The sequence below is a fragment of the Panthera tigris genome, chromosome A3 (assembly GCF_018350195.1).
Source record: "Panthera tigris isolate Pti1 chromosome A3, P.tigris_Pti1_mat1.1, whole genome shotgun sequence".
In the NCBI taxonomy this organism is placed as follows: domain Eukaryota; kingdom Metazoa; phylum Chordata; class Mammalia; order Carnivora; family Felidae; genus Panthera; species Panthera tigris.
Window position 1 is genome coordinate 107,383,716 of NC_056662.1, and position 21,399 is coordinate 107,405,114.

At 38.3% G+C, this 21,399-nt stretch overlaps 1 protein-coding gene across 4 annotated transcripts in view; it reads left to right on the plus strand.

The window, feature by feature from the left end:
- The window catches only part of MAP4K3 (mitogen-activated protein kinase kinase kinase kinase 3), a 203,706-nt gene that overhangs the window by 50,388 nt on the left and 131,919 nt on the right, over positions 1-21,399 (plus strand). For all 4 annotated transcript variants that reach the window (XR_006215916.1, XM_042982110.1, XM_042982111.1 and 1 more), the window contains exon 2: positions 15,103-15,160. Coding sequence is in view for 3 of the 4 variants with exons in the window: in XM_042982110.1 (XP_042838044.1) it covers positions 15,103-15,160 (58 nt within the window). In the remaining variant the exon portion in view is untranslated. The remainder of the gene's footprint in view (positions 1-15,102; positions 15,161-21,399) is intronic.

Sequence of the window (21,399 nt, forward strand, 5' to 3'; positions counted from 1 at the left end):
TAATCTCTAGGAAGAGAATATATAGTATTATTTTCAGTGCAAGAAACTCTTTCCCCCCACCCCCCTCCAGAATATATTTAATATCTTTCAGAAATACTATTCTGCTCTCCTGTGGCAGTCGCATCCTAGATGTTAGGAATTAGTGAATGAAGGGCATTTACTCAAAGAGTGTAGGTCAGAGTGTGGCCGGGGCTTCTGAAGACAGGCCTTCCCACCATCTGCTTTATAGGTGGTTCATTTATGGTTTGTGGATTGAATTGTTTATTGATGGTGTCCTGAGTCATTCTGTTGTAATTTCATTTCCAGTAATTAAAGAACATTTTATTTTACGTAGTGGAAAAGCATTGTTCTACTTCTATTGTTGTTAAATTTAGAAAAATTCTTTTCTTCTTGATCTGCAGTTTCTGATTTGGGGACTCCTAATGGTATGTGCAGGTGAATGGCCACCACCTACCCCCTGCTGCTGGATTTCTCCTCAGCAGTGGGCATTGCTTGCTCTGGAACCTCTGCCTGTACCGGGAGTCTCTGAAACCCTCTTCACCTGCCGCGTCCCCTTCATTAAGCTGTAGTGTTTCTCAGAGTGTGGTTGTTGGATTGTATCACAGTTGCTCGGGGGTTATTAAAACTGTAAGTTCCTGGGTCTCGTCACAGACCTGTTGATTCAGAATCTGTTATAGGGGGAGCCCAAGAATTTGTGACTTGAAGCACATTTATAGGTGATTTTTATTGTTTAATTTCCATGTCGAATTATTTAAATTCCATTTTTGGTAGTTGTATATGTTATTTCATACTGTTATAGGGCTATTGACATTTTGGCTAAGACTTCCACTCTGTGGCACTTTATAGGCACAGCAGGACCTTTAAAATCCTTGGCTCCTACCTACCAAGTGCGTTGTCATCCCCAGAATGCCTTCACACAATCCCAGACACTTCCTTTCTAACACAGGGGGCTAGTGTCCTCCCTAATTACGCATCACTGCTGTATACTTCTTCTACTATTCGAGAAGTTACTCTTATTAATACATGTATCTAATTGAAGACCTCACATTACTCGCTAACTCTACACACCTCCTAAATAATACACATTCCTGAGAGCCCTTTAATATCAATCACACCTTTCAATTTACATGCCATTTGTTCAGTATTTGAGTTCTATCTTTTTAAAAATGGCATAAATTAGACATTATTATTACTGCTCTCTACAGTCATCAATGTTTGTTTATATCAACCCAAGATTGCCAAATTACTTTATTTTTGCACCTTTTGGCATTTAGACTGTCTTGAAACTTTTTTTAAAATCTTGAACTATACCTTTAGAAGGATATACTCCATGCCTTTTGGTGGTAAACTCAGTTTTTATCAAAAAATGTATGGGTTTTTTTTTGTCCTATTTCTTGAATGATGTTTTTACCTAGGAATGCAGTTCTAAATGACTTAATTACTCTTACCAGAGTATTATTCCGACCTTTATTATTTTTCTGAGAAGTCTAATTGTTGTTCCTTTATAGGAACCTTTCTCTGTCTGATTTTAAAGATCACCTCCTTGCCTTTGGCGGTTTGCAGTTTCATCTGATGTGTCTGGATGTGGATTTCTTTTTTATCCTTCTTGGGACTTTTAGTGTCTCCTGAATATGGCATCCTCTCTTTATTCTGGAAAAATTTCAGCCAATGTCCCTTGAAGTATTGCTGCTTCTCCATTTTTTTCCTGTTCTTTCCTTCTGAAATTTTAATCAAATGTAAGTTAATCTCTCTTTCTTGAGATGAGATTTAATGAGACGGGATGGTTTTAAGATGTCTCTTAATCTCTTTCATGTCTTTTATTTCTTTGGCTTTCTTTCCTGATTCAGGTCAGTCATTTTGTTTACTGATTCTTTCTCTGTGTCTACTCCAATTAGGTTTTTAATTTCAAGGATTATATATATTTTCCCCAGAAATTCTATTAGGTGTTTTTTGTTGTTGTTGTTGTTTTTTTTTCCTGTCTGCCTAGTCATTTTTGTTAGCCTCTTCTTTCTGGCCTATATATTCAATATTTTATTTCTGTACATTTTTATTTTATTTTTTGAGAGTGGGAGAGGGGAGGGGCAGAGAAAGATAGGGGATCCGAAGCCAGCTCTGTGCTGACAGCGGTTAGCCCAATGCAGGGCTTGAACTCACAAACCATGAGATCATGACCTGAGCCCAAGTCAACCACTCAACCAACTGAGCCACCCAGGTGCCCCAATTTCTGTAAACTTTTAAGGCATACCTAATTGTAATTTTATATTATATATCTGTAAATTCCAAAATTTTAATTTCTTGCAGGTTTAATTCTGTTTTTTATAGCTTTTGCTGCTGTGGTAGTTTGTTTCCTTTTGGTTTGATAATTTTGTTAATTTCCTATTTGGATAATAGTCGTGTTTAGGAATCTCCTGGGATGTGGGTTGAAGGTATGTTTGACTTCATGCAGAGAATTTGCTTCTCTTTCTGACAGGTGCCTTGCATTACCACCAACCTAGAAACAGCTGAAATTCATTTATTGGCTTGAGGCCCTGGTCCTTGTAAGAAGTGTAAATTTATACTTAACTGAGAACAGGCTTGTAATAATTGTCACTGGACCCCATTCCAGTGAAGTCCTGATTCATATGGTTGTGTTTTTATTTGCTCTCTTCGTCAGTGGCCAGACATGCCCAGCCCCCATACCTACTCATTCACTGAAGGGTGTGGCCTTTCACGGGTATTGCTGGTTTTAAGTAGTGGTCTCAGTTCCACCTTTCATCACATCTAATAAAAATCAAAATTCAAGTCTCTATATTTGTTTTTTTTAATTTTTTTTTAATGTTTATTTATTTTTGAGAGAGACAGAGACAGAGTGCGAGTGGGGAAAGGGCAGAGAGAGAGGGAGACACAGAATCCGAAGCAGGTTCCAGGCTCTGAGCTGTCAGCACAGAGCCCGACTCGGGGCTTGAACTCACAAGCTGTGAGATCATGATCTGAGCTGAGGTCAGTGGCTCAACTGACTGAGCCACCCAGGCGCCCCTCAAGTCTCTATATTTGAAGTTTGAGCTAAGATCATGGTTTTAGCTCTTGCGCACCACTCTATTTTCATTAAATAAACACATTCAACAGATATTTTTGATTAATTACTATTTTCTCTTTGTTTTTGCTGTCTGTGGATTTCTTGTGAGTTTAGCAGTGCATTTAAAAGAGTATTTGGGGGCGCCTGGGTGGCACAGTCGGTTAAGCGTCCGACTTCAGCCAGGTCACCATCTCGCGGTCCATGAGTTCGAGCCCCACGTCAGGCTCTGGGCTGATGGCTCGGAGCCTGGAGCCTGTTTCCGATTCTGTGTCTCCCTCTCTCTCTGCCCCTCCCCCGTTCATGCTCTGTCTCTCTCTGTCCCAAAAATAAATAAAAAACGTTGAAAAAAAATTTAAAAGAGTATTTGTTGTGGGGCGCTTGGGTAGCTCAGCTGGTTAAGTGTCTGACTCTTGATTTCAGCTCAGGTTATGAACTCATGGTTCCTGAGCTTGAGCCCCATCTTGGGCTCTGAGCTGAGCCTGGAGCCTACTTGGGATTCTCTCTCTCCTTCTCTCTCTACCCTTCCCCCCTGCGCTCTCAAAATAAAGACTTTACTTGTTGCATCTTATTTGCTTTATCTAGGTATTTGTAATATGAGGGATTCTCATATCTCAGCTAATGCTGAGCAAAAAATCCAAAAGCAAAAACCTCAGGTAATTTCTATTTACACTGGGGTTTGAGCACCACTGGGCCAGAGATGCTGCTGCTGTTGCTTCTATAATGGGAAGTTGGAATTTGGTTATCTGCACCCTTATGTTTTCCCAAACTCAATGCCACTGTTCAGTTTTAACCGTATTAGTAGTTAAATTGACATTTGTAGTCTGCCATTGAAAAACGTTACTGATACAGAATAAGCCCACTTTGAATTCTGAATTAAACTTTGAAGTATAATTTATTATGTTGCCTTTTATCATGCACAGATTATTTTCCACTACATGCAGTCATTTGCTAAGTGCATTTTTTTTTTAAATGTTTATTTTTGAGAGACTGGGAGAGAGCACAAGTGGGGCAGGGGCAGAGAAAGAGGGAGACAGAAGATTGCAAAAGGGGGCTGCGCTGACAGCAGACAGCCAGAGGTAGGGCTTGAACTCCTGGACCATGAGATCATGACCTGAGCTCATGACCTAAGCTGAAGTCGAACACTTAACCAACTAAGCCCTCCAGGCGCCCCTGCTAAGTGCATTTTTCACAAAAAGTTAGCATGATAGTCTCAATCTGGTTTGTTTTTTTTTTTTTTTAATTAGCACCATATAGTCCCAGAAATTTAGATCTTTAAACATCTGGTTTTAAAGGGGCACCTGGGTAGCTCAGTCAGTTGAGCGTCTGACTCTTGATTTCAGCTCGGGTCGTGATCCCAGGGTTGTGGGATTGAGCCCCATGTGTGGCTCCATGTTAAGTGTGGAGCCTGCTTGAGATTCTCTCCTGCTCCTTTCCCATTCATGCTCTGTCACTAAAATAAAACAAAAAATTTTTTTAAAAATCTGGTTTTAAGAAATAAAGAGCGATGTAAGGTGATTCTGGAAAATAGAGGCTATTGTAAAGATAACGTGTGATATGAAACTGGAAAGTTGTCAGGAACTCAAGGCAGCTTTGGAGATCTGTTCCTTTCTCATGGTCTCTTATAATTTTTTTCTGCGCATTTGTTCTATTCTCTGTTCTTTATTAACTATCTCCTCATAGTATCTCTTCTACTTCTTCAAATCTTTACTTTGCCAAAGGTCTTGCTTGCTAAGACCCTGGCATAATTTTATGGCATAGTTTTCACACTGGGTTACATTGTGTAGTGGTACCGTTTCTCAGGATTTCCAAGTTCACACTTTTTAGACCTGTGATGTCTAATATAGTTGTCACTAGCTACACATGGCTATTAAAATGAAAATAATGTGTTGGATCTGTATGCTGTTAACTGTAAAACACTGATGAAAGATACCAGAGAAAACCTAAACAGAGATTGGTGTTCATGGATTGGAAGACTACATAGTAAAGATACCAGTTCTCTCCAAATTGATTTATAGATTTAATGCAATTCCAAATAATCCCAGCAGGATTAAAAAATATATATACAGACAGGTCGATTCTAAAATGTATAGGGAAAGGCAAAAGACCTTGAATAGCTGAAGCAACTTTGAAAAAGAGGAATCACATAATAATTAATTTTTAAGACTTTTTGTAAAGCTACAGGAATCAAGACTGCGTGTAGTATTAGTAAGGGATAGACACAAGATCAGTGGATCTATATAGAATCCAGAAATACACCCACACAGGTATAGCCAACTGATTTTGACAGAGGTGAAAGGCAGTTCAATGCAGGAAGGATAGTCGTTTCAACAAACAGAACAGTTGGACATATTCCTGCAAAAACAAAAAACCTCGACCTAAGTGTCCCACCTTAAATAAAAATTAAAGTAAAATGTATCAAATCTAAATGTGAAACTTTTTTAGAAGAAAGCATAGGAGAAAATTGGGATTGAGCAAAAAGATTTTTTTGGACATGACACCAAAGCACAATCCATGAAAAAAAATAGTGGATAAATTAGACTTTATAAAAAATATAAACTTTTACTCTCTGTATTAGTTTACTAGGGCTGCCATAACAAAGTACCACAGATTGGGAGGCTCAAACAATTGAAATTTTATTTTCTCGCAGTTGTGGAGACTGGAAATTCAAGATCAAGGTGTTGGTAGAGTTGGCTTCTCCTCAGTCTCTCCATGGATTTCAGGTGGCCACCTTCTTGCTGTTTCTCACATGGTCTTTTCACTGTGCGTGCACATCTCTGGATCCCTTCCTGTTCTTGTAAGAACGCTAGCCCTACTGGATTAGAGCCACCCGTATGGCTTCATTTAACCTGAATTACCTCTTTAAAAGGGCTGTCTCCAAATACAGTTACATTCTAAGGTATTGGGGGTTAGGACTAAAACATACGAATTTTAGGAATGAATGCACACAATTCAGCCATAACACTCTGCAAATGATGCTATTAAGAGAATGAAAAGAACTTGTATCTGGAATGTGTAAAGAACTCTCAAAACTCAACAATACGAAAATAAACATCCCAATTAAAACATAGGAAAAAGATTAGAACACACTTCACCAAAGGATGGCAAGTGAGCACATGAATAGATATTCAACATCATTAGCCATTAGGGAAGTGCAAACTGAAACCACCACGACATGCCATTACACACTTGTTAGAATGGCCAAAATTAAAAGTACAATACCAGTTACTGGCAAGGATGTAGAACAACTGGGGCACTCATAAATTGCTGCTGGAAATGGACAATGGTATGGCTACTTTAGAAAGAGTTTGATAGTTTTTTACAAAGTTAAACATATACCTATCATATGACCCAGTTTCACTCCTGGGTATTTTTGTAACCTGTACTCAAATTTCTAGGAAGCTTGATTCATAGTCACCAAAAACTAAAACTAGCTAGTATGTCCTTTCACTGGTGGTGGATGAATGGTGGTAATATCCATACAATAGAAAACCACTAAAAAATGAGAAGGAATGAACTAACAGTACATGCAGCCACTTGGTGAAAGAAGACAGTTTCAAAAAGTGACATGATGATGGGCGCCTGGGTGGTTCAGTCGGTTAAGTGTCTGACTTTGGCTCATGGTTCGTGAGTTTGAGGCCTGCGTCGGGTTCTGTGCTGGCAGCTCAGAGCCTGGAGCCTGCTTCAGATTCTGTGTCTCCCTCTCTCTCTGCCCCTCCCCTGCCCATGCTCTGCATATCTCTCAAAAATAAATAAACATTAAAACTTTTTTTAAAAAGTTACATAATGAATGTTTAAATTTATATGAAATTCTTGAAAAGACAGAACTGTAGTGGCAAAGATCCAGTCAGTGGTTGCCAAGGGTTGGGGGAGGCAAGAATATAACTTCCAAGGGAGTTTTTGCAGTAATGGAACTTTTTTGCTTCTGGCTGGTGATGATGGTTATACAAGTCTATACATGTGTTGAAACTACTAGAACTATGTTTTTTAAAGTTGATTTTTTCCAGTTATAAGCTAAATAAATCCTGGGGATGTAATCTACAGCATGTACTACAGTGATCACAGTTCTGTATTGTACATTTGGAAGATGGTGAGAGAATCGTTCTTAAAAGGTCTCATCACAAGAAAAAAGAACTTTTAAGTGTGTGTGGTGGTAGATGTTAACTAAATTTATTGTGGTAACCAGTTTGCGGTTATGTACATATATCAAGTTATGTTGTACACCTGAAACTAATACATTTTAAATGTAGTAATGCCTCAGAAAATTAAAACTCCCAAATATAAATATTTTACTGCATGCACAAATATATAAAATTCAGTTTTTCAGTGGTACTAGACATATTTTAGTTGATCGATAACTACATGTGGCAGTCTATTTATTGCACGATGCAGAGACAGAACATTTCCATCAATGCAGAAAGTCCTGTTGGACAACGCTGTTGTAGAGTGAGAGTCAGCCAGTTTTTCCTGTAAACAACCCAATAGTAGGTCTTTCAGGTACTTCATATGGTCTCCTTCTCAACTACTCAACTCTACCATTGTATTGTGAAAGCAGCCATGGACGGTACTTAAATGCACATGGCTGTGTTCTAGAAAAACTTTATAAAAATGGACCTGTTTCAAATCAGGAAACAGACTCTTAACTACAGAGAACAAATAGGTGGTTACCAGAGGTGAGGTGAATGGAGGGGATGGGTGAAATAGGTGAAGGGGATTAAGAGTACACTTCATCATAATGAGCACTGAGTAATGTACAGAACTGCTGAATCACCGTATTGTGCACCTGAAACTAATAGAACACTGGAATTAAAAAAACAAAACGGATATGTTTGCTGACCCCTATGTTAGAGAATCTGGCCTATATCCTTTCTTCATGTCAGCTCAGGGTTTACTGGTGGAGTGACCTTGTGTTTTACCATTCAAATTAAATAAAAATTTAAGTATCATTTTGAGAATGAAAGTGGGCACTATTAAGAATTCTGTTAGGACTTAGGCATAAACTAGGAGTGTCCTAAGCAAACCAGGGACTGAGATCACTCTGGCTATCAGTCTTCTAGTGTATTTAGTTGCCCTTGTGGTAGGCTCACACTCGTTCAAGTAACTGGAAAAGCAGTCAAAACTATTCCTTCAGCAGGGACTGTGGGTTAGCCATCTCCCTCTGTAAGGGAGTATTTATATGGGAGGTACCCTGAGGCTTGGCCCTCCATTTACACTCAAAATAGCCCGTGTTTTCTGTCCCAGTGCCCTTGCTCATGCTTTTCTTTCTATGCCGTCTTTCCCATCCCTCTTCTGTGTTTGTTGTTATCCAGCCCATCTTGCAAACCTCTGATTAAATGGTAATCTCCTTCATAAAGCCATCCCTGTAACACCCCTTTCAGACTTAGAAGTTGGTATTTATTTTATGAAACTCATGGCACAGTGCCTTATACCATGTCTCCAGACCTGGTGGGACGTCAGAAGCACCTCAGTAGCTTTGAGTACAGATTTATGGTTCCTGTCTTAAATCTGTTGATTGAAAACCGCTGGTGGTGTTTTGTTGTTGTTGTTGTTGTTGTAGCTAGTTTAGTATATGGAATCTGTTAATTTAGACTTAAATTATTCGATGTAAACATTGACCTTTGTAAGGAACGTTAGAAATAGCCTTTTTTCACTTTCTTGTTTTTATTTTTTTTTTAATTTTTTTTTTAACGTTTATTTATTTTTGAGACAGAGAGAGACAGAGCATGAACGGGGGAGGGTCAGAGAGAGAGGGAGACACAGAATCTGAAACAGGCTCCAGGCTCTGAGTGGTCAGCACAGAGCCTGACGCGGGGCTCGAACTTACAGACTGCGAGATCATGACCTGAGCCGAAGTCGGACGCTCAACCGACTGAGCCACCCAGGCGCCCCATTCACTTTCTTGTTTTTAAATTGCAGGAACAGAATTGGGAAGAAGACACAGGGAAATCACTTGCTCAGATCCCATTGCTAGTTACTGGCAGGACTAAACTTCACATATCTTCACTCCCATTTCTGAGCCTTTCTTCTTCATATTCATGTCAGACAAACCTTTCTAAGGTATAAGCTTTGAATACCTGGAAGTGCTTGGTCATAGTCGATGGTCAGATTATTTTATTGGTAGTGATGGTCTCTAACTCACTTTATATAGTATGTAGCATACTTTTTGCTTCTTAACGATTGCTTCTGGATTATGTTGTTTACTCCCACTCTCACACTCAAGGGATATTTTTCTGATAGTTGGAGATGGTGCAGTAGTCAGCGTGAAATTATCTCAGAAAAATCCTTTCCCAAATTCCATCATGAATGGCCTCTAAAAGGCTGACTGAACCAAGCTGACTTCTGGGATACCTTTGAATCATAACAGTTTGCAAAATCCCCTCTAAACTGAGACCAGTTCTAGATCTGTAGGACTTCCTAACCAGGCCCATTCCCATTTGAGAAAGGTTACCCAGGATCTTTGGGAGTATGTGTGTTTGGGATGTCCAAGCCAGAATAGAGATAGGGAAAAAGGCATGGGGGAAGTGATGATGACCTAAGCTGAGCGTTAAAGGATTATCTAGGAGTTAGGCCCAGGAAGGAGTTGGGGCAAGCATTCGTCTCGGCAGTATGTTCCAAAGGGCAAACGTGTGGATAGCATTGGGGAATGGCAAGTTGTTTAGTTTGGCTGCAACACAAAAGTGCAAATTAGGAAGTGACGGGGGCAATATAGTAGAGAGTTTTATAATTAAAATGCTATATTTCTCAACTAGATATATGCACGCAAAAGAATGAAATTGGAGTTCTCCTGGACGCCATGCCAAAATTCACTCACAATGGATCATAGATCTAAATGGAAGAGCTAAAATTCTAAGATGCTTAGAAGAAAAGATAAGAAAAAAATTTTTGGCACCTTGGGCTAGACATTAGTTTTTTAGCTATAACACCAAAAGCACAAGCAACAAAAAATAAATTTAAAAACTTGATCAAAACTAAAACCTTTTGTGCTTCAAAGAACACCATCAAGAAAATCAAGACAATCCACAGGTTGGGATTAAATATTTGCAAATCATGTAACTGATAAGAGACTTACATCACAATCTATAAAGAATTCTAGGTCAGTAATAAAAAGACAACACAAAAATGGGCAAAAGTTGAATATGACATTTCTCCAAAGAAAATATTCAGATGGCCAGTGAGCATAAAAAGATGCTCAACATCATTAGTCATTAGTGAACTGCAACTCAGACCACAATGAGATACTACTTCACACCCACTAGGACAGCTGAAATAAAAACCGTAACAACAAATGTTGGCAAGGATGTGGAGATATGGAACCCTTGTGTATTGCTGGTGACAATATAAAATGGTGCTGCCACTTTGGAGAAACGTTTGACAGTCCTTCAAAAAGCTAAACATAGAGTTGCCATGTGATTCGGCACTTTCCCTCCTAGGTCTGTCTGTACCCAAGAGAATTAGAAACAAAAATGTGTACGCTAACATTCATAGAAGCATTATTCATAATAGCCCCAAAGTGGAAACAGCCTAAATATCCTTCAGCTGACAAATCGATAAATAAATTGTGGTACTTCCATACAGTGGAGTATATTCAGTAACGAAAGGAATCATGCACTGATACACCATACATCATGAGTGAACCGGAAAATGTTATGCTCAGTGAAAGAAGCCAGTCACAAAGGGCCACATTTTGTATAATCCTATTTTTATGAACTATCCAGAGTAGTCAACTCCATAGAGGTAGAAAGTAGACCAGTAGCTGTCAGGAACTGGGAGGAGGAGGAATAGGGAGTGACTGCTAATTGATTGGTGTAGGGTTTCTTTTTGGGGTGATGAGAAGTTCCAAAGTTAGAAAGCAATGATGGTTATGAAACTGTGAATGTACTTAAAACCACTGAATTGTATGCACTGAAAGGGTAAACTTTATGGTATGTGAATTATATCTCAATAAAAGCTGTTATGAAAAGTGTTGTAATTAGTGAAAAATTTAAATTCTCTTGACAAGGAATTTGAGATTTGTCTTTATAAAAAGGGTTCCTTCCTTCCTTCCTTCCTTCCTTCCTTCCTTCCTTCCTTCCTTCCTTCCCTTCCTTCCCTTCCTTCCCTTCCTTTCGCACAGGAGTTGGGTAGAAGCAAAGAGAATCCCAAGTGCAGAGCCCTGTGCAGGGCTAGATCTCACCAACCACGAGATCATGACCTCAGCCCAAAGCAAGAGTCAGATGCTTAACTGACTGAGCCACCTAGGTGCCCCTTGAATTTTGTCTTTAAAGCAATGGTGTGTATTCCTGAAGAGTTTTCCATTCAAGAACAACATGATCTGAATATCACTTTCAAAATAAGTGAAGAATGGTGGGCAAGCCAGTGATGTGGCAGACAACTCCTAGGTCTAGATGCTAAGAATATTTATCCTCAGTTTTCTGCCCTGAGCAAGTCTGAAATTTTCACATTATTGATACTGAATTAAACAATTTTTAACTTTAGGGGTGCCTGAATGGCTCATTCAGTTGAACGTCTGACTCATGATTTGGCTCAGGCCATGATCCCATGGTTTGTGGGTTTCAGCCCTGCATCAGGCTCTGTGCTGACAGTGCAGAACCTGCTTGGAATTTTCTCTCTCCCTCTCTCTCTGCCCCTTCCCCATTTGTACTTTCTCTCTCTCTCTCAATATAAGTAAGTAAAACTTAAAAAAAAATTTTTTTAACTTTGTACATGGCAATATTTTATAATATTTACCTTGTTCTCGTTTTCTTCCTAATAAATTGCTCTGGGTGATTGCAAAAAGATTAGTAGTTGCAGAGTATAAGAGATACTATTACTTTTTATATTTAACTCCGTATATAATCTTGACCATTGTAAATTTAGAGACAGCAAAACATGATTTAGCTAGAAGACCAAGAATTTTTTTTTTTTTTTTTTTGAGAGAGAGAGCAAGCGAGCGAGTGCAGGAGCTCGAATGCAAGCAGGGGAGGGACAGGGAGAGAGAGAGAATCTTATGCTGGCTCCATGCAGGGTGTGGAGCTCGATCCACATGGGGCTCAATCTCAGGACCCTGAGATCAAAGAATCTGACACTTGCTTAATCAACTGAGCTTACCCAGGAACCCCAAAACCAAGATTCTTGATGAATCATAATGCTTTAAAGACTTTTTGTTAATAAATGTCTGTCTGCTGCATTTTGATGCAGAAAAGCTCAGAAATTCAACTTGTCTGGGTTTTTTGTTGTAATTTTTCTTTTTGTGAATTACCTTAGTTCTGTCAAATAAAGTTACATACTGGAAAATATTTCAGAAGGTAAAAAAAAAAAGTAGTAATCATTAGGTGTCTTCTGTTTTTTTGTTCATTCTAAAGAATCATAATTTTAAGGACTTGTTTGTTATCCTTAAAATTCTGGAATGATTTAAATTTTGAAAAATTATATCTGAAGTCACGCCTGTAGTAAACATTGACTTCAGTCTGATAAGTGCTACTGATAGTTTGCTGTCCCAGTTTCTCTGTTAAATATGTGCTGGTGTTAACTATTAGTAAATCTGTTTTTAGAAGAGAGTTGTACATTGTGTACAGTAGCCATTTTGGACACTCTCTGTAACTTGTGTTGTCAGTAGACATTGTGCCCTCTTGTGGTCAATTAGGAACAAAATTTCAGCTATAAAAAATCATCCTGGCTTTCTGTGAGTTCATATTCTCTCTGCTCTTCTGTAATGGAATCACCCATACTCTGATTTTCTTTCTTTCTTTCTTTCTTTCTTTCTTTCTTTCTTTCTTTCTTTCTTCCTTCCTTCCTTCCTTCCTTCCTTCCTTCCTTCCTTTCTTTCTTTCTTTCTTTCTTTCTTTCTTTCTTTCTTTCTTTAAATGTTTATTTATTTTTGAGAGAGAGAGAGAGAGAGAGAGACAGAGAGCATGAATGAGGGAGGGGCAGAGAGAGAGGAAGACCACAGAATCCAAAGCAGGCTCCAGGCTCAGAGCGAGCCCAGTGTGGGGCTCAAACTCATGAACCGTGAGATCATGACCTGAGCTGAAGTCGAACGCTTAACCAGTTGAGCCACCCATGCGCCCCTGAACTTCTTTGGGTGAACAGAAAATAAAACCATGGCAGGATTTTTAAATGGAGAATTGAGAAGTGGGGAGAGTAGCATCTTGTCTTAGTTTATTTGGAGAAGTGCTAGAAAAGATGGGGGTTAGAGGACAGAGTGTCTAGGGGGAGGCTGACAGGGCAGGTTCATGAAGTGTGAGGAGAAAAAGCAAGTAGTTGTGATAATGTTTGAGAAGATTTATGAGTCCTGTTTCTGTGATATACCTGAGTATTGTACAGGTACACTTTGCTGGCCCTTCACAAAATGCTCCCAGAATGGTGTTCTGATTTTATTTCTGTTTCAGTGTGTGTGTGTGTGTGTGTGTGTGTGTGTGTGTGTGTGTGTGTATCTTCTCATTCAAGAGAAGGGAATGAGCACTTATCTAGCACTATATTGAAATGTCTATCTCATTTAACAGAAACTAAGTTTAGTTTGAAGTAACTGTTCAAATCTGTTTTGTACTGCTTATAAGTTGGCCATGGTAAGTGTTCATTGGTTATGGGAATTTTTTCAGAAGGAATGAATTTTCCCTACAAATTTCAGTTAAAATTTTTTCTTTATATGGGGAGATCTCTCTTTTATAAAAATATTTATTTAAGTAATCTCTGCAGTCTTCGTGGGGCTCAGATTCATAACGCTAAGATCAAGAGTCACATGCCCTTCCAATTCAGCCAGCCAGGCACCCCAGTAGGGGGAGATCTTTTTAATATCTTTGAGTTAAAAGGTTAAATTTTATATTTCAGCAATGGCTGTGCCCCATATCTACCTTCCTAGATTATCATCTGACCTTTTTAATGCCCCAGTATTCTTAGAAGGGTTCTATTGTTAATGCTGCTATCATTGCTTGTAGATGATTCACTGATCTTCACCAATCCATTAATAAGAAAGTGTTGTGGGGCGCTTTGCTGGCTCAGTTGGCAGAGTGTGTGATTCTTGATCTTTGAGGTTGTGAGCTCAAGGCCCACATTGGGTGTATAGATTAGTTAAAAATAAATAAAATTAAAAAAAAATATGAGCGTGTTGCAGTTCAGCTCACAGGACTGTATCTTTCTGTGATCAGTGAATTGTGTGTATTGATCTTCATTGGCTGATATGAAAGTTAAGTTTCAGTGAGCAGTTTTATGTAACAGTTGTAACAGTTGCAAGTATTTTGAAAGTTCTGATCAAATTATAAAACATTTTAAGTTGACAAAGAATTACTGCCATTTGCATATAAATTGAAAAGACAGCTTCAGCTTATTACATAATTACAGTTGTAAATACCAGCAATTTAATGTTATTGATTGATCTCTTAAATAATTTTTATTTTTAATATATGGCTCATGAAATATATTTGATTTGTACTGAACTGCACTGAATTGATTGTACCATCAGCTGTGTTTAAACAGATGCGCAGGGGGGGCTGTTTTTATATTTATATTATTATATACTTATAAATTATTAGCTTTTCATATTCTCAGATTTTTAAGATTAAAAGTTTAAGGCTAGTTAATCAATTCAAAAATTTTAAATGGACTTAGAATGAATGGCAATAAAGTGTAATGCTTAAAAGTTCAGACTCTGAAATCAGTCTTCTTGGATTAGAATCATTACTGTTGCTTACTAGCAATATGGCCTCGGCAAGTTCTTTAACTTGTCTGTGCTTCAGTTTTGTCATCTGCAAAGTGGATATAATATTAGTACCTACCTCATAAGATTGTTGTGAGGATAAATGAATTAAGAAAAAATACTTAGGACAGTGCCTGGCACATCCTGAAGTCTCTGTATGTGTTAATTATTATTATCACTGTTATTAAATTTACACTTGAATTAATGTTGGCATTCATTGTAAAGAATATATTATTTGCTTTGTAAATATAAACCCCTTTTACAGTTCTTGCATTAAAAATTATTTCTGTATAACTGAAAATAAACAGTAAACTAAAATGACATTTATAAAGTTTTTCATCAAAACTTTTTTTTATAGTTATTTTTTCTTCTCTTTTAGGCACGGAATGTTAACACTGGTGAATTGGCAGCAATTAAAGTAATAAAACTGGAACCAGGTAAACTGAAATTTGATGTATCTTATTGCTGTAAGCCACTGCATATCTTTAAGGCTGATTTTAATGATGTTTGGTCAGCATTTTCTGATTTTTCCTAACATCTTCTGGGAAATAGAACTGGGGTCTACTCTTTCCTCCTCCTCTTTGAGTTCTGTAGACACCTGTCTCAGTTCTTCTTGAAAAAATAACTCATAATGGGGGGAGGAGGAGAACTTCTGAAGAGACTGTTCCTTCTAACTCAGTTGAGCCAACTTGTCACCAGTCTCTAGTGCTGTTTTTCTAGGTTAGCACTGTCCTGTACTGAGAGGGCACTGTGATGCCAGGGGGAAAACACTGAACTGAGATTGGAGTGCCTGTAGTCCAGTTCTTTCTGTCCCACACTCTTGCTGTGTGAACTTGGGCAGGTAGCTTCTCTGGGTCTCCTCTGTTTTCTCAGTAGACCTAACCCTCCCATTTTATGAGTCATTAATATTGTAATACTAGGTTACCTTCCAACTTGAGCAGCTTATTGTAGAGCCCCTAGATGACTCTGCTTTTTTTTTTTCTGCTTCAGCTATATTTTCTCTCTGAAATCCCCTACCCTTTACAAAACCCATGTCGTTATGAGCTAACTACATACCCTTGTTTATCCTCTCTTAAAAGTCCTTTTTCGGGGCGCCTGGGTGGTTCAGTTGGTTGTGCGTCTGACTTTGGCTCACGTCATGATCTCGCGGTTCGTGCTCTGGTGCTGACGGCTCAGAGCCTGGAGCCTGCTTCAGATTCTGTGTCCCCGTCTCTCTGCCCCACCCCTGCTTGTGCTTTGTCTCTCTCTGTCTTTCAAAAATGAATAAACATTCATTAAAAAAAATTTTTTTTAAATCCTTCCTCTTTTTTTCTCTTTTCTATCATAAACAAGTAGTTGTGCTAAGTGTCTAGACTGAGTTCCACGGTGATGGTACTGCCTTTCTGATGGCTTCCTTCACAACAAATTGATAATACATGAATTTGGTAAAAACAAGTTTTATTCCTGGTGTGAGCAGAAATCCATTTGGTAGTTTTTTTGTTTCTGTTTTTGTTGTTTTAAGGAGGGCACTTTTTTTTGAAAAGTCCAGATAGTAAAGTATTTTAGGCTTTGTGGACCATATGTGGTCTCTGCATACAGTTACCCCTCTTTCCTCCCTCTCTGTCTCCTTTCTCCCCCTAAAATGTAAAAACCATTCTTAGCCATTCTTAGCAAACCAGGCCACCTGCAGCTGTAGTTTTCCTGCCCTTGATTTAGATCATCAGTAGACTTTTTAGAAGTGCCATTAAGATGAAATTTAAGGATGTGTTGATGGACTGTGATCAAACCACACTTAAATATAATGAATGAAAAAATACTTTCTCAGTTACACATATTTACAGATTTTGTATAGTCTAATTAATACTCTAACATACAAGATAGTTTTTTCTTTGAATCTCCTCTGTTTTTAGGGGATATTTAAAGTTGGTGAAATCTGAGGTTAAAAAAAAAAAAAGTGAAGATTTGGCATTTGAAGCAGGGTCTTCATTTGTAATCAGTAAGGAGTGGCTCTGTTATTTGATGAAATCGTCTCTAATTAGAAGCAGTTTGTACATACATCATTCCTTCCAATCAGTTTAGTGTCTCCTGTTTCAGGTCTTCCTGCCTCTTCTCTAAGAGCACTTAACCACGTCTGTATTGTCATTCTAGAAATGCCTTTCTTTGTTCCAAGGCTTTTGGTCAAGTTTGTGTCCATAGCACTGAACTTAGTGTCTGGTACACGGTACCTGTTCAGTACCTCTTAAAACTTCCTTTAAAAAATTAGGAACTTGAAAAATCTTTCTGTTCATCAAGTCCTTTGTTTTCTGATTAATGCAATGTTTCTGTTGTTACGATGTGAATCTTAAACTGTCATGCATATGTTGATCATTGTTTTAAAAGTAGAAAATACAATTAAATAAAAAGAAGAAAAATCATTCATGTTCTATCCAGAGATAACAGGGTTATTATCATTTATATGTTACTACATATACCCTTTAGTTTACTTAACATTGGATTCCCTACCTAGATCTTCATAGAAGCCACCTGACTTTGAATACTTTAATTTCACATATCACTTGTTGGTGAGCTTGAAATATATGGCCCGGTGTTTAAAAACACAGGTCTAAAGCCAGGCTACTTTGATTGTAGTCCTGGCTTTACCACATTGCTTAAGCTTTCTGGTTCTGTTTCTTGATCTCTAAAATGGAACTAATAACAGTAGCTTCCTCTTAAGGTTGTTGTAGGGATTAAATGAGCTAATATATCTAAAGCACTTAAAACAGTGTCTGGAACAAAGTACCGTAGTACCTTCTATAGTAGGTAGCTGTTATTACTACTAACAGTACTCCAGTTCTCGAGATATGACTAACCATATTCCATCTATACCCACCACCCTCCTTCTCCCATTTGTAATTTTGAATGAGACCCCAAATATCAAATCATTAATATTTCAGCATGTATAGCTAAAGGATAAGAAGTCAAAGTATAACCACAAACAGGAACCCTTACAAGAACGTAAAATGGTGCATCTACTTTGGAAAAACAGTTTGGCGTTTTTCTTAAAAAGTTAAACATTAATTTGCCAAATGACCCAGCAGTTCTTCTCTTGTGCATCTGCCTGCACGGCTTTCACATACAAGTTCATAATAGCATTATTCACAGTAGCCTGAAGTTGGAAAGAACTGCCCATCAGCTGGTAAATGAAGAGACTAAATATGTCTATAAAGTGAAATATTATTCAGCAATAAAAACAAACTGCTGATGGATGCAATGACATAAATGAACCTAAAAACTAAGTGGAAGGACCCAGACACGAGAGACCACACAGTGTATGATTCCTCCTATGTGAAATGTTCAGAAGAGGCAAATCTGTAGTCAGAAAGTGGATTAGTGGGCTGGTGTGTTTGTGTGTGTGTGTGTGTGTGTGTGTGTGTGTGTGTGTGTGTGGACTAACAGTTAATGGACATGAGGAATCTTATTGGGGTAATACTCTAAACTGGTTTACAGTAATGGTTGTACACCTTGGTAGATTACTAAAAAAACTATTAAATTGTACTCTTGATATGGATGAATTACATGATTTTAAAATATGCCTCAGTAAAGTGATCAAAATATATAACCACAATACCATTGCTGTCTTTCAACAACTTTAATAAGTTTCCTAATAACAAATAAGTCCCACGTACTGCAATTAGTTATGTCTCAAATTTCTTTTATATTTGTATATTCCTTCTTTATCTCTCCTTTTTAAAAAAAAAATCTCTTCTTTTTCCTTGCAATTTTTGTTGAAAAAAAACTAGGTTGTTTGTCATGTAGAATTATTCCCTCAGTCTGGATTTTGCTGATTGCCTCCTTGTGGTGTCATTTAATATGTTCTGCGAATTGGTAGTTAGCCTGAGAGGATTGATGAGATTCAGGCTAGATTTGGAATGTGGTGGAGGGAGACAACTTCATGGTGGCATGTTTACATTTTTCTAAATTAAAATTCTGATGGACTGTCTATGATTTTTGGAAAAACAAAAACCAAATCTGAAATACTTAAGTGTATGTAATGAAGAATTACATCCGAAGTTTGTTATTTTGTTCCTTTTTTTTTTTTTTTTTTTTTTTTTTTAAGCAGCTGATAATCCAGTTTGAATCTGACACTAAATGAAGACTTATTCAGACATGTGGACAAAATTGTTTGCTTAAGTGTGAAGTTAGTCTGTTTATGTCACTGGGACTTACAGTCTTATTCATGTGGCTTTAATTTATATTTGGTTTCCTTAGTCATCCTTTGATTAACCAAAGCCTGTAACATTTTTTTAAACTTTTCGTTTGAATTCCAGTTAGTTAACATAGAGTGTAATGAAAGTAAAAAAAAAAAAATACAATTAAACAAAAAATAAGAAACTAAGCATCATTCATCATTCTACCAAGTGTGTGAACCCTGTCAACAAATACAGTTAAATAAAAAGAAGAAACTAAGCGTCGTTCGTCATTCTTCCAGGTGTATGAACACTGTCAACTTCTGACGATTCTCTGGATTTTCTTGTATGTTTATATACAAACACCCACACATACATAGACATATAGGAACCACACAGTTATGTAGACCACAAAGGGCTGGTGGAAGTTCAAAGATTGGCAAGAGTACACGACCGAGATTGGCTTAATTTGCTTGCCTGCCACTGAACCAGTGAACAGGCACCACAGAGGACAAGTAAGATAAGGATGCACGTGAGTGGACATGGCTCACCGGGGCGTCCCCAGGTCCTCGCAGAGGGAGGGCTACACTGGTGGTCTGTGCAGTGAGTAATTTGTCAGCCACAAAACCTAGTTTGCCATCATGTATGCTTTCAGGCTTGGAGAGTGACATCATCTGTAGTCAGCAAGTGGTGCAGCTGCTGTTAGAAAAGGCAATTATTTGTTGTGACACTGTTCTGTGCTTTTGTGTTCCATTTCTTGCAGTGTCCCCGGACCTGTAGCAGGCCTGGCCATCGCCTGCCTTACATGTAAACACATGTACGTGTATATGAGTACACGTTATTCATATAAAGGACTTATTTTGTGTATTTGCTTTTCGTTTGAAAAGCATTTCATGAATATTTTTCCGTGTTAACATTTTTATGCCAGTGGTTTTTTAGCTGGCTGCATAGTAGTTGGTTATATCAATCACATTTATTTACTCAGTCCTTAATGATTGTAACATGTAAGTTTTCACGGTTAGAAACAGCACTACTGTGTACCTGCGAGGATATCTTTTGTTTTTATACATGATGGTTTTGTCATGATGAATTCATAGCTGGTCAGAAGATGTGTCCATTTTTAAGAGTTAGGATATATACTAGGAAGGTTGTGCCTGAAATTTCCTGTTTTTTCCCCCCCTATACTTTTGCCCACAAAGGGTATCATTAAAATAAAATCTTTACTATTGGGCAGAAATTGATACCTGTTAATTAATGGGCATTTCTTTGTCTTCTGGCAGTTGGATTTTTTTTTGTGAAGAATTTGTTCATGTCAGTTATTTAACAGAAATGTATTCAGTGTCTACTGTGTGCCAGTCTGTGGTCTCACTGTCCGGCAAATAGTGGTAAATAAGGCAGACTCTTACCCTTGAAAAGCTTATATTTTAGTTCAAAGAGACAGTAAACATGTGGTGAAACATGTAAACAAATACTTTATGAACTAAAGTAAGGTAATGTTGAAAATCGTGTGGTCATGGGAGGCCTCTCAGAGCAGATGACATTTGGGTTGAGACTTGAATGATGAGAAGATGACAGTCCTGTGACAGGCGTGGGGAAGAGCATTCCAGGTAGCCAAGATCAGGTGCAGAGACAAGAAAGAGTGCAGCGCGGTTGAGGACAGAGAGAAGGCCCATATGGCTGGATCATTGTGAGCCAGCGGGCGTATGAAACGAAATGAGGTTGCAAAGCTAAATTACAGGTGGCCTTGGGGACTGTAGTCAAGAGATTAGGTTTTATTTGAAGTGTGCTGGAAAAACTTTTAAAGAATTTTTGACATCTGAGCAATGAGGTGGTACTATAAGTACTGTTAGTGAAATGGAGAAGACCTAAAGGGTGGATGGAATCAGTAATCCTGTATGTTTTATTAGTAATTCTGTATTTGTTATGTGTGTTTTAGACATCTGTTAGATGACCAGTTGCACATGTTAAATAGGCAGTTTGACATATGCATTTGAAGCTGTGGGAGAAGTTAGGTTAGAGATACAAATTTAAGGGTCCTTGGCAGATAGGTGGTAGTTGAAGCTGTGGTAGTGGATGAGGTGCCATAGGAAGAAAGTAGAGAGAAGAGAAGGCTGTCTGGCTGAGGTTATAACCCTGGATGACTGCAATATTAGAGGCCTGCCAGACGGGGAGAACCCAGCTAAGAGAACTTGAGAACAGCTGACAACTGAGGAGAAATACCTGCTGGGTGTTTTGTCCTGGGAGCTCAAGGAAGAAAGTCTCTCAGGAAGGAGGGAGATGAAACTGTTGAATGATGCTGAGAGATGTGGAGTAAGATCAGGATGGAGACTTGAACGTTGGTTTTGGAGACTTGGACAATTGGTGGGCTGCTCGAGCAAGTTAAGGGGAGAATGAGAGGAAAGGAAATGAAGGTGGCAGGAAGGATCCGCCTCTCAAGGCCTTTTGCTGAAAGGGTAGCAGAGAAATGGGGCATTAGCTAAAGCGGGACCTGGGGTTATGGAGGGTTTGTCTAGAATAGATAATGGTAAGTT